Genomic DNA, 14,621 nt, shown 5'->3' on the forward strand with positions numbered 1-14,621 from the left:
TTCCCCTTAGCCTTTTAGCCTAAGAACAGGCCACAGTGAAGGGACCATGTGCTGGTCAATGTGAAAGTGCATAGTGGGTTTTTTCATTTAGTCCTATAACAGCTTCTCGGGAGTAAGATGTGTCAGTTATTCCCGTTTTACAAATGAAAAAACTGAACTCAAGAGACGTGAATGAACTTGTGTAAATAGGGAACTTGTGTAAATAGGAAACAGCTGACCCTTAAACCCAAGGTCTATTGGCATCTTTAAAGATGGATTTTTTCAGTTGGGGTTTATTGTTTTGGCTTAATTTCTTTTCATTTACCTCTTGTTGTTCCTCATCCATCTTTATATGCCTTTCCCCCTTTATTAAATTCTTTGACGGACCTTATTATGTCTACTAAATAGTCAATAGCAGCAATGACTTCTAAAATCCTCTGTGAACTACTAGAAAAGTACTGTTTTGAATAATTGAATTCTTGAGCTTGTTTTCTCAGCTTTATATTCTTTGAACATTTATATTAAAATATTGCTTTTATTTTGTTTTAACATTAATAGTGCAGCACGCCAGTAAAATTGGCAAAGGGTAGTAAAACAGAAACTTCTAATACAGGACCTGTTCTCATCTAATTTTTAAAAAATTTTCATCATGTTTTTTAAAAAGCATTTTATTATGAACATCTTCAAGAAAAGTACAGGCAGAAGTAAAACGAACCACCAGTATGTACCATCTACATTTAATGATGAGAAAGTGTTTTCCCCATATTTGCTTCTTATTTTTCCTTTTTGTTAAAGTAAACCTAAGTATGATGTCATTTTCTAAATACTCTATGTTTCTGAAAAATGAAGATACGTTTTCTAACATACCTGTGATAGTGTTTGTCATGGTGAACAGAATCAATAGTAATGACTGCGTATCATCTAAAGAGTATCTATGTTGGCATTTTCCTGATAGTCTCCCAAATGCCTTTTTACAGTCCATTTGTTTTAGATGATGCTCTAAACAAGGTCCACACACTGCAGTTGGTTGTTAGGTCTCTGAAGGAACTTGTCACTTTGTTGTCACTGCCATTATTGTGAACAGTCACTGTTTTCTTTCTAGTTTTAGTTTTGCTCCCTATGACCCTTTTTATCTTTTCCATTTCTTTCACTCTTTGACTCTTCTTTATTACCCTAAGATCAGGGTGCATCTGCAACAGTTTGAAAGAGCAGAGTCAGCCCCTAAACCTAGAACACAGCAAGAAGAAAGCCACCAGGGATGAGCCACTTATCAGAGTAATTTCCTTGAGCACAAAAGGTGGTGTGTTAGGTTGTTTTTCTGACCCTTTGTCTGGAGCCTCCTGAAAACCTCCTCCCCCCCTTTTTTTAAAGTGACCAATAGAAAGATCCTTAGGTTACAGTATTTTTTGAGACTACCTTATCTACCATTCAAGAGTTTCACTCGCTTGTGTTCTGAAACCCAGAAGAGCCAGTTTGCGGTTGGGAAAGTGAAATGACAGGTTAGGTTTGGATGTGAAGTAAGGTCTCTGTGATGTATGACACACTTTCCTGTCCCCTCCCACAAGCCCTTTTGACAAACTTCTGGATTCAGAGATAGCCCGAGGGTGGACCATTTCACCTTTGGTCCCAAATCAGGACCTTTCCCTGTCACCTGTCATCAGATCTCAGTTATTTTCCTTTCTGCAAAAGCGCATTCACTCTCAAGGAAAAGGGTCAGACAGATACTTGCTAGTTTGTTCATCTTCCCAGGAAACCCCTGAAACAGTTAAGATGCATGTCCTTTAAAGAAAGAATGGAAGAAATGACAGAAACCTGGGACAGAGGGCAGCCATCAGATGTACAGGCTGATAGTGGCAGGAGGTACTTAGGGTAAATTTGAGGGCTTTCAGACCTTCACCTGAGCAGGCTGTCTTTTCAGAGTAAGACATCAGAGAAACTCATGGTTCTCTTCTTACAAGGGTTTACTTCTTCTAAACCCATTCATTTAATAAAGTGCTATTTACTCATACAGTTGAGGTTTAAATTTTTCATTTCTTGCATCTTTATTGAGATATAATTGGAGGTTTAAATTCTTGAACTTTGTATCTGCCAAAGTTAGGTTCTTTGTAATGATTAGATTATTATAGAATCCTTGTCATAGTTATTTTTGGGTAGCTAGAGTCTGCTTGTGTCTGGACCAGACTCTGCCTGGAAATGCTGTACAATCCCAAATCATTAGTAAGTACAAAGCATTCTGCATGTCACAGAAAGGAGCAGGAGGAAATTCAAAATACAGTGGTTGTGTACTTGTGAGCAGTGGACTTTGAGAAGGAGTAAAAATAAATGAGTGGCAAATATTGGTAGAATTCTTCCTTTTTTATCAATTCCACATCTCTCACATAACATTAGAGTTAGGGTAGGGTGTTAAGAATGTACTTGGCCTGTGATGTGTGAGAAAAGTTTAAATTAATGGGATAGACCTCAGAATTTTCCTGCTAAGATTTTAATTTTTTACAAATTTTTTTTTTTTTTTTTGCATCTTATCACTTTATTTATTTTTTTTTAATTTTATTTTATTTTTAAACTTTACAATATTGTATTAGTTTTGCCAAATATCGAAATGAATCTGCCACAGATATTTTTATTTTCTATTATATTGAAACTATATTATATATATACTACATATGTATATATAATATATTCTAGTATTTTCATTTTTTTTCCTATTAAGATATTATTTATACTCAGAAAACAGTCATCTTTTTCAATGTACAATTTTTCAAGTTTTGGCATACAGTCAGTCAGGTAACCATTATCACAATCAAGATAGAGAATGATTCCTGCTGTGCTTTACAGCAGCCTCCTACTTTCTGTCTCTCTAGTTTGGCCTTCTCCAGAATGTCGTATCACTGGAATCATTAAGCATGGTCATTGGAGGTTTATACACACTGTTGCCTGCATCAGTAACTCATTCCTTTGTATTGCTGAATAGTGTTCCACTGTATGGGTAGACCTTGATTTGTTTGTTACCCAGTTGAGGGATAAAGTTTGGCAATTAAAAATGAAACCTCTATAAACACTTTCATGCAGATTTCAGGGTGAACATACGTTTTCAGTTGGATAAATACCTAGAAGTGAGATATCTGAGTTATATGGTAAGCATATGTTTAACTTTATAAGAAACTGCCCATCTGCTTTTCAAGGTGACTGTACAATTTTGTAGTCCCAATGGCAGGGTATAAAAGTTCTGCTGCATCTTCACCAGGACTTGGTTTGGGCAATATTTTATTTGGCTGATTCTGTTTTTTAATTTTAGCCATTCTAGTAGGTGTGTAGTGGTATCCCATTGCAGTTTTAATTTGCATTTCCCTAATGACTAATGATGTACTTATTTGCCGTCTGTGTATTTTCTATGGTGAAGTGTCTGTTCAAATTCATTCCTTAAAAAAAAAAAACAAAAAAACTGGAACATCTATTTTTGTGTTAGTGAAGAGTACTTTATATATTCTGATATAAGCCCTTTATCAGAAATGTAGTTTGTAAATACTTTCTCCCAGACTACAGCTTGTTGTTTCATTTTCATTTGCAGACCCTTATTTCAAATATGTCTTCCTTATTTTATTGCAAACATTTCATGTTCTGTGGATTTCATGCTATCACGGGATGACGCTGCAGGAAAGCATAGTAGACAGAGCAGTATAGGGTTTGTCTAAGACACAGGTGCAGAGAAATGGACTCAGAAAGACTTCTGTAAGTCTAGTTATTCAAAGCCATAGTCTGTGCCAATGGAAAGGGACATTGTTGTGTTTCTTTCTAGCTGATATCTAGAAACATAACTTTCAATTTCAAGCCGTGTAGTTAATGATAGGAATAGGTTCCTCTTGCCTAATGGATGCAAACATTTACAAAAGAAACCCTGAATCCCTAAGAATGCAGTTGTGTTCTACTTCACATTATGTGCACACAAGAGAGAAAACCAGAGGACAGTGATACGGAGGCATGCATAGCAGAAGTCAGCAGTGTGAGATTCAGCTGTGTGTGACCACACATTTTGGGGGAAACAGGAATGGGAGACATGACTCCATTTTCCCGCAAAGTTCCTTTGTGGGCAGTATAATGGTTTTTGAAAGGTAACTTGATTATGAGCTAGTTTTTTTTTTTTTCTTTTTCTTTTAAGCATATTTCCTAATCCTGACATTTTATGCTATTCCAGTGAAACAAGTCAAATTAGAGAATAGAAATGGTTTTTAGAAACTGTCACCTATGTTAGCAGTTCCAAAATAAGCACTTTGTAGTGAGAAATGGAGATACATATATGGTCCCTTCCTTGATATTTTTTAACATCACGCATAGCACATTTCTTTTTTCTTGGTCTCTCTCCATTGCAGTTATTCTGTCTCCTTCTATGTGCCTACCCATTTTTTTCATATCCTCTCTGAGTGGCCAAGAGAGGAGACTGTTGGGTTTTGCAATTTTTGAATCTTAAGACTTCATTTTCCGCATTTTTCACTTTTATCTTATTAAATATGAGAACTCATCAGTTTTCAATATGGGAATGAACTTTAGTTAACTTCTCTTCTCTGTCTTTGTGGATAAGAGGATTGAGGCTCCGAATTTTTAAGGGATTCATAATCTTGGAGCTAAAGTGAATGGAAAAATGAGCCCTGAACAAACATAGGCCTCTTCCTTCCTATATTCTTTACAGGCTGTAAATCAGGGAAAATATAAAAATAAAATATAAATCAATGCATGGTGCCTGGAAAGAGGATGTTCAGAGATGCAACTCAAATGGGATTTTGGTAGTGCCACTGGGTTTATTGTAAGTGTAATAACTATGAATAAACTAGTGAGAGCATTTAAAAAGGTATATCAAGGCTATAGAGAAAGACGTTAGGCTTTTAATTCACTTAAGGGATTAAGTTGTCACAGCAAGCACCGAATATATAGCAACTGAATATATGAGCTGGGCCAGGGTGCTGCGGGCTGTCCAGAATATGGACATCATGATGCAGGGTTTCTACTGCAGGCCTAGTGGGTAAACTTGTCCTCAGTTGCCTGGAAACTGGGAGACTGGTGTATCAAAGGAATGTGGGAGATATGCTCTCTAGGAGTTGTTTAGAAGCCTTTTTAAAGGACTCCAGCCCAAGTGCCTTTTAGTCTGTGATATGGGAGCCATACCTAGACCCACTGTGGGCATCACAGGGCCACCAGGAGCTGCACAGAAATGTTAGCAGAAGCCCCTTTATTCTAGCAGCCCTAAAAGGCTGCTCAGCCTTAGTAATGAGTTGCTGTGGCCAATACCTCTATAGCGCTTACTCTGCACCAGGCTCTGTTTCAGCACTTTCCCTGTATATTGAGTGATTCAACCCTTCCTACCACCCTGGTAAGTAAGAATCATCATTATCTCCGTTTCGCAGATGAGGAAACTGAGGCCCAGAGGGCTTCAGTGACCTGCCCAAGGTCCCAAATTGAATGCACAGAAACCAGGATTTCAATATAGGTCTCTCTGACTCCCAAACTCTTAGCAGCACATCACGGTGCCTCCTGTGTTCACACTGAAAACACTTAGAGCCTAGAATGCACCAGCCTGGACCATAGCCAATAGCTCCATGTGGCTCCGGAGCCCTTGAAATGGCGTTGGTGCTGCCTGTTGAAAGGATAATATTGGGTTGGCCAAAAGATTTGTTTGGGTTTTTCTGTAAGATGATGTGGAAAACCCAAATGAACTTTTTGGCCAACCCAATATTTTTGGATGTATTAGGTTAAATAGAATATATCATTAAAATTAATTTCATCTGTTTCTTTTGACTCTTTAACATGTGGTTGCTGGAAATTGTTATCTTCCATGTGGGGCTCACATTTTATTTCTCCTGGAGACCGCTGGCCTGGAAGATCCCACGTCATGTCACAAAAAGGCCTGTGAAACAACCATTGGAAGCAGGCTGCAGACAGTGCATGGAGACTGTAGACAGCTGGGACCCCGCTGGGCAGAAGGGCCCATCTCCCCTTATTGCTCAGAGATGGAATGAGTCAAAACCAACATTTCCCTAGGAGTCTATTTCAGGATATTAATAGCAAAACCAAACAAACTCTAAGACCTATAAAATACAGGCCCGGGTATGTTCAGCATTGTGCTATTTCAAGTAGATGTGTTTTAAATATTTTCTGAAGTTATTTCAAGGGTGCCTCAGTTTGATCATTTATGAAATGGAGCTAATAAGGCTTGTCACATATGGTGCTGTGAGGAAGGATCAGGTTAGTCCATGTAAAGTGCTTTCAATAGTGCTTGGCAAGGTGGAAGGCTTAAATGTGAGCCAGGATTATTGTAACAGTGTAGTCAGTGTTGTTGTAGTTACTGCATGTAGTTGAAGGAGCTGGGGGATGCTGAATATGGGAGGATGCAGCAGGGCCTTTGGGGCAAGAGTCTCAGCTTCTGCACCTGAGTCAGCAAATTTACCTCCCCAGTGTAGGGGAGGCACACAGCCCTTGGAAGGTGGTGTGATGACCTTCAGATATGCCTCCCACCACCCACCACCAACCACTTATCAAAGCCCCTTGAACTGCAAGAAGCTTCTAATTGTCTTCTCCGAATGGCATTTCCTTCTCTCCCCAAGAGGAAAGTCCGTCAGTATACTCCTCTTCATCTCTGTTTTCAAGGACTTTTAATCCCCTCATAAATTGGCCCATATCCCATAATTTTCCTGATTCCATGGATAAACAAAACGTAGACTGGTTTCTTTTCTTCAAGACTTCTCAGAGCTCTTAAAATGCTATTGTGTATGGAGAAAGTCCCAGATGTAAATGCTGTATAAAGTATTTTGCAAACTCACTTGGCTTGTTTTGGGAAATATCTTCTGGGACTAACGTTCTGTAAACTGCTACTGGGGAAACATTGTCCATAAAGGTTCTGGCCAGCCAAAAGGGAAATCTCTCCCGCCATGGCCCTTTGCACCCTTGTCCCCCTAGCCCTGTGTGTGGAGCACTGTTAGATGTTGGACTGGGCATGCCATTCCCCCCCTGCCCCCCCACCCCAAAACTAACAGTTTGTCCAGAGAAATGGGACACATTTGGGTACGTGACTGTCTAGAGTATCTAGGAATTCACTGTGTTTTTTAGGCTATCAAACTGAGTACCCTTAAAAAAATTAAGTCTTGATGATTTTCATTCATATGCTTTAGAAATTTATATACACAGAACAATTCTTTCCCTTAGTTCCTTCCCCATCCAGTTTCTGGAAACACATTGTTCTTTATATTAGAACATTCATTGGTTTTATGGCTATTTTTGTTTTATGTTTTATCTCTTTCTTCCCTGCATTGTGCTTGTTTACCCATCTTCCTCTGATCCCAGTAGACTGTGGTTCCTGTCTCATCGAGTCTCTCTCTGGCGGTTTCACTGAACAACTCTTTGAGGGTAGATCTTAAACATGACTAGAACAGAGGGCGGGAGCTGCCCTCAGCTTCCACTTTTTGTTTGTTGTATGCTATCAGTCTTTGGAGCCAGTTGAGAGGCGGAAGTGTTTGTGGCATTTGTTTCCAGCTCATTACATCTCGGACTGGGTCTTCCCACGTCAGTCTGCATGCGCCTCTTACCTATATTGCAAGTTCCAAGGGAACAGGGGGCTGGTCTTTATGACTTTCCTTCCTTCTTCCTGTCCCTCCCTCCTTTCCTTTAGAAGACTCTTCCAAAAATAGAATTGTTTTGTTTGAGAAACTCTGATGTCAACATTCAAATTTATAAAGAGGGGCTCTTTTGCATACTACTAGTAAAGCAATAACAACTAATAATTCCTATCACAGTAAATATTAAATGGAGCTTTCCTGTGAGCCACATTCTGTGCAGCAGGCATTTTTCATATTTTCTGTTTTAACCGTCACAGTTACCTGTTAAAGTTTGTACTGTCTGTATCCTCTTTTTACGGATGAGAAAACTGAACCTTTAAGATAGGAAATTGCCCAAGAAGGGGCAGCTAGAGCCATGCTAAGGCAGGACCATGAACCAGGGCTGGTCTGGCTCCAGAATCCAGGTGTGGAGCCTCTGCGGACTCCTATCCACTTCCTTCTGGCTGTCACGTCCTGGAGAGGCAGAAAGGAGACCTGGTAAAATCCCAGCACTCCAGTCTTCCCTTTGGTCCTGTGCTGTGATTCCCCTGCCCACATAGACCATGAGGTCAAAAGGTGGCTCAGTGCCTCAAGGTAATTTCAGTTAAATTTTGATCAACCTTATAAACATAGAGAACAATGATTAACTTCCCAGCTGTTAATGTTAACATTCGAATCTCCTTAGCTCAGCCCCAATGGGTGGGAAGCACTCAGTGAGTAACTAACACAGAATAACCAAGCCTGAATGTTATTTTCTAAAATAATTCCAGTTGTTTAGTAATGCCATATGCATTTTATGGCATGGCAATGTGAAATGAAGTTCATTTAAAACATTTTTGCCAGTAAATAAGCAAAAAAATTTTTTTTTTGGCTGTCATGTTTTTTAATATTGATACTACCTTAAGTTTTTATGATACTTTGTCTTTAAGGATCCTTCCCAAGTCTTACTTCTGTTTTGTTGTTGTTTATTTCAACTTACTTGGCCAGTGCTTTGCATAAAATAGATACAAAAAAAAAGATTTTAAAATTCAGTTTGTAATTTGGAAGTAATTTTTTATACACTTTATTAAGTCTCAAAATACCCTTAAGGGTGTAAACAGCTATTCATATACCCATTGAAGAGGTCAGAAAACTAAGGCCAAGAGAAGTAATTCAGAAAAGATTATTTAAGGGTACAAACAGCTTGTCTTTAGAATTATTTTTAAGCCAGAAAATTGTTTTTAAAAAGAACAGTCATTCTCCCTAGAGAGAAATCCAATCATAGTCACAGAAAGAAATCGTGCATGCTTATTTAAGGCAACATTATTCAGTTGAATTGTAGAACCCAAATGCCCACTAATGAATGAATGAATGAACAAAAGGTGATACATCTGTATAGTAGAATACTAGATGGCACCAAAAAGTAATAGAGTGCTGATACAAGTTACCACATGGATGAGCCTTGAAAACATTATGCTACGTGAAAGAGGCCAGACCCCAAAAGCATGACTGCATTTGTATTAAATGCGAATCCATAGATAACAAAGTATAGGTCAATGATTGCCAAAGACTGAGGGGAAGAGGAAGAATGAGGAGTGATAACTTGATGGGTACAGGGTCTCTTCTTTTGGCAATACATGTATTCTAAAATTAGATAATAGAAATGATTACACAGCTCTATAAATGTACCAAAACCACTGAACTGTATACTTTAAAAATACGAATTTTATAGTATAAAATTATATCTTATTAAAAAGTGATAAGTGTAAAGCTTTATGTGGGTAAAATGAAGAGCAAAAATACACTGATCATTTATACTGTGCTTTCTACCAGGGTGAAATTTCATTATGTAGCTCATTCTGATAAAACTATTAGCAAAGTGACATTGCAAATTTGAAATACTAAGCTTCATTCCATTATGCTATCAGGTCACTAAAGAGAGATGTGGATGGCTTTCGTTTTATTCTGATAATGTGTGTCCCTTGGTGAAAATCGTTCTCTGATATTAACAGTTTCTATTCAGAGGCAAGAGAGCTGAGCAGATATACCAGTTAAAGTGTCTGGTTTTTCCATTCTCAGTAAAAATGTTCTTGGATTTGTAGTCATAGTGAATGTTTGAATCTTTAAAGCTCTTAGTCTTTGTAAAGCCAAATTCAAAACTGCCTGCTAAAATGGTTAATGTGGTAGAAATTAGTTGGGCTAATTAGGTCAATAAATATTCTAACTCATTAAGACAAAAGGTCAGATGGGTAAAAGACTGGGGAAGTATGTAATAGAAGATGCTCTTTTTGATTCTGAAAACATAATTTTATTCCTGGATTTTTATACCATATATAGCATACTAAATTGTTTCTTTGATACAAAGATTAGTTGTGAATGAAATGTCTTCCAGGTGTATTAGGATTTGCATGAGTTATTCTCCATTATTTCTGTTCTTTGTTAGAAATCTCTTTTAATGATTAATGCCTTAATTTTTTCAACTTTGCTACTTAAGTGTACTTTTTTTGCAATTAGTGCCTGATTTATTCTCAGGTTTTCCCATGCCCAAGTACCCCCTGATGATTCTCTAGAGATGATTCTTCTATGTGATCGTAAGAGGGAATTCTATATAGTATTTCCTCAGTATTTTTCTTGCTGCAGTTATACTTCTCTCTAAATAAATCTTTTAAGTCAAAATATTTATGGAAGACAGTAAGTAAAGATTATTTGCTTTTCACAAACTAAGTAACATATTTTCTTTTCTTCACAGCTTTATTGAGATATAATTCACATACCATACTATTCATCATTTAAAGTGTCCCGTGATTTTCAGTGTGTTCACAGTTGTGTGCCAACCACCATCACAGTCAATAATAGAACATTTTTATTACTTGAAAAAGAAACCCTGTACCCATTAGCTATCAACTCCCCTGCCAAGGTCCTCACCCTGCCTCCAGCACTTAGCAACTAATCTACTTTTGTCTTTATAGAGTTGCCTATTCTGGAAATTTCATATGACTAGAATCATATAATTTATTGGCTTTTGTGACAAGCTTACTTCACTTTACTGATATAATGTTTATCAAAATGTTTTATAATGGTAAAAGGGTACATTCATTAGAAATATTTAGCAGTTATAAACAAACATGCATCTCATATCAGAGCACCAAAATGTGTGAGGCAAAAACTGACAGAAATGAAGAGATAAATAAAAAATTCAACAGTAGTAGTTGGAAACTTCAATACTACTTTCAGTAGTAGGTAGACTAGCTAAGGAGAAGATTAACTAATAAATAGAAAACTTGAACAACACTGTAAACCAACTATATACCTAACAGATATCTGTAGAACAGTCTACTTCAGAGCACACATTATTCTGAAGTACACATAGAACATTCTCCAGACTAAACCATATGCAAAGCTATAAAACATATCAATAAATTTAAAATCATAGAAGTAATGCAAAGTATCTTCTCTGACTACAGTAAAATGAAACTGGAAATCAATAACAGAAAAAATGGGAAACTCAAATATATTTGGAAAGTAAATAGCACACTCCTGAATAATCAAAGAAGTTGGAAAGTACTTTGAGATAAATGAAAATAAAGGCACAGCATATCAAAATGTATGGGATGCAGCTAAAGCATGACTTGGAAGAACATTTATAGCTATGTTTTAAATGTCTCAAACAGTAAAGAATCCACTTGCAATACGGGAGACCTGGGTTCGATCCCTGGGTCGGGAAGATCCCCTGGAGAAGGGCATGGCAACTCACTCCTGTATCCTTGCCTGGAGAATCCCATGGACAGAGGAACCTAGTGGGCTACAGTCCATGGGGTCGAAAAGAGTCAGACACGACTAAATGACCCAACACATACACGGAAAGAAAGATCTCAAATAAAAAACGTAACCTTCCACTTTAAGATACTTGACAAAGAGGAGGAATCTGAAATACAGTACAAACTAACATCCAGTTTTCAATGTGGCCTCCATACACCTGTTATAAAAAGCTAGTGTTTGTGAAAATATGCACCAGATACTATTTTCCAGTATGGGTTCAGTTTAGAAACTGTCAACCAAATCATGAGCCCATTTCAGTTCCTAGCTCTTAAGTAGTCTTATGTGATAGAAAGAGCACTGTTTAGGGTGTTGATCAAATCCATGCCTGATTCCTGATACCACCACACCCTATATGTGACATTGGACAAGTTACTTAATCTCTCTGAGACTTACTTTCCTCATCTGTACAGTAGAGGTAATTTTCTCTGCGTGAGAATTATAAGATACAATGTAAAAGGGCCTAGTTCAATATCTGGCATGTAGTAGGTGCTTGATTCATATTTATTTATAATCACTGGTGCATTAAAATTGGAATGACAGCCTAAGTACCTATATGGCATGGATATACATATATGAATGGGGCTTCCCAAGTGGCTCAGTGGTAAAAGAATCTACCTGCTGATGTAGGAGACAGATGAGATGCAGGTTCAGTCCCTGGGTTGGGGGAAATCCCCTGGAGGAGGAAATGGCAGCTCACTCCAGTATTCCTGCCTGGAGAATTCCATGGATAGAGGAGTCTGGCGGGCTACAGTCCATGAGATCACAAAGAACTGGACACGTCTAAGCAACTGAGTGCACACGCATACATATATGAATACTCTTGAAAGAGAGACTGGAAGAAAAATAGTCTAATGTTGAATCCTACTGTGTACCAGGCTTAGGGCTGGTCACATTATCTAAAGCTGCACTACACATAACTTGTTTGACAGTTTGGACTGATATCGCTGTTTTAACAACCACTAAAACACTCTACTTAGGCAAAATACACATGCTGGCCTAATTGATTGTTTTAGAAATAGCTTATAATGGTTAAATATTTGAGCCCCTCAAATATGAAAGGACTAAAACTTTAACTTGTTGTTATTACTGGTGTAATAAATTCCATTAATTGTGTTTTAGGAAAGCATTATTTCTTAGTTGTGCAATTCTGTTGCCTATTTGGACTACAGATTAGTGGCATTAAAGCTTTGAAACACATTTATGATTTGATTGGCAAGATAACTGATTAAGTTCTGTTTTTACTCAAAGCATATTTTGGCAGGCACTTTTATGCTTATTTTGTTTATTGTGTGGTTGATGACTGAGTATTTTCACCTACAGCAACACAAGCCTCAAACCAGGTTCAAAACTAGTACTTGTCAAAACTGTAACATGAATATGAATCACTTAGAGATCTTGTTAAAATGTGGATTTTTATTTATCAGGTCTAGAGCGGGGCCTGAGAGTTTATATTTCTAACAAGCTTCCAGGGGTGGCAGATGTTGTTGGTCCACACTTTCAACTGCAAGATTGTGTAGAATCCAAGAGGTACCTAGGCTAGAATCAGAAATGAGGAGAGCCCATCTGGTATTATATATCACAGTCCCAAATACCTATTCATACTCTCTGAGTGTAATCTACTTCCTTAACTGAGCCCTGAAATAATTAAAAATTTGTAGGCACTGAACAGCAGTGATTCTATTCTTACATTTCATGTATTACAGTGATTGAATATGGTAATAGAATAATACCCTGTCATGCATTTTCAGTAGTTCTTTGTACTATTACCTTGCGCACTGCTCAGGCCCCTTTACACTGTATCTCATTGAATATGAAAAGTGATGCACATGAAGTATCTCCATTTCCATTCTCTAGAGCTCTATAGCTGCCTTGTTGGCCCTTTCTCTATGAATAGCAAAGAACAATGAATACAAACCACTTAAACCCCAGTCAGACTTTTGTTACCAAATGAAGAGAATAAGCAATTGTTTCCCCTAAACTCAGGCCTGATTTTCTAATAATTTACCTGAGCATTTATGGAAGCTTCCTTGGAGAAGGAAATGGCAACCCACTCCAGTATTCTTGCCTGGAGAATCCCATGGACAAAGGAGCCTGGTGGGCTACAGTCTATGGGGTTGCAAAGAGTCAGACATGACTGAGCAACTAACACACACACACACAACATGGAAGCTTCCAAGAAGGCTGATTTCAAGTCTTTAGTCATTTAAATGAGAGCACAGATTGAGTTTTACCTGGAGAGTCCATAGCGGGTACAACTTGATTTTTGTATGTAAATTTGACTACAGAGGCATCATTTTAAGACCTGTCAAATTAAATTCTTAGTATGAAATATATGTGGCTCAAAATGTAATGCATGCCATCTGATTTGTTACAGAACATAGAAATAGTCACAGTAAGGACAAGAGGAAAACGAGGACAAGAAAATGGAGAGGGAGGAGTAGCCTGGCTGATGACATGGCCGTGTTAAATAGCAGCTTAACCACAAGCACGCTTCCTGCCAATGGTAGCAAAACAGACAGCACAAGGGAAAAGGGGACCCACAGAAGAACAAAACGTTTTTTATCCTATCCACGGTTTGTAGAAGTGATGGTGGTAGCAGACAACAGAATGGTTTTATACCATGGAGCGAACCTTCAACATTATATTTTAACTTTAATGTCAATTGTAAGTATCTTCAAAAGTAGGTGATTTATCATGTTTCTAAATGTGTCTTTGGGAATGGGTTTCCACCTAGTGCTTTGGAGGATCATTCAGGGCTGACATTTCAACAATTCAGGCAAGTGACTGAAGAGAACATAAGATTATTCATTGGCTGCTCTTGACAATGACAATAATGAGTATAAATAGTGTTTATTCTGCATTAGACAATGTACTTCTTACTTAAAAGGCATCATTTCTAGTCCTCCTGACAACTCTGCTAGGTAGATTGTCATTCCTGTTTTGTTGATAAGAAAACTGAACCTCACAGGAGTTGGGTTGCTTGTCCATGATCATGTAAAGCCAGAAACGTAGCTTAGAGACTGCATGTGATCTTCAGCCTGTCCACTTCTCCAAATCAGTGCCCTTTGACATGTGAACCGGCACAGCCAGGTATGGGTCCCCAGTAAGACATTTGGGCGCTGGTTGTGAATCAGAGTCAGTGGTGGAGCTTTGTAAAATGTCTCTATCCCCTACCCCCAGGATTTTTAATTAAGTAGTTTTGGGGTGAGGCTTAGGAATCTCTCACTTAAATTTTGAATTTTTCTGCTCCCATCTTGAATTGAA

The 14,621-nt window shown here is 37.9% G+C and overlaps 1 protein-coding gene across 2 annotated transcripts in view; it reads left to right on the forward strand.

The window, feature by feature from the left end:
- The window catches only part of ADAMTS9 (ADAM metallopeptidase with thrombospondin type 1 motif 9), a 162,907-nt gene that overhangs the window by 13,254 nt on the left and 135,032 nt on the right, over positions 1-14,621 (forward strand). For both annotated transcript variants that reach the window (XM_005903770.3, XM_070359683.1), the window contains exon 4: positions 13,732-14,021. In XM_005903770.3, coding sequence (XP_005903832.2) covers positions 13,732-14,021 — 290 coding nt within the window. The remainder of the gene's footprint in view (positions 1-13,731; positions 14,022-14,621) is intronic.

This window comes from Bos mutus, chromosome 22, assembly GCF_027580195.1.
Source record: "Bos mutus isolate GX-2022 chromosome 22, NWIPB_WYAK_1.1, whole genome shotgun sequence".
NCBI lineage: Eukaryota > Metazoa > Chordata > Mammalia > Artiodactyla > Bovidae > Bos > Bos mutus.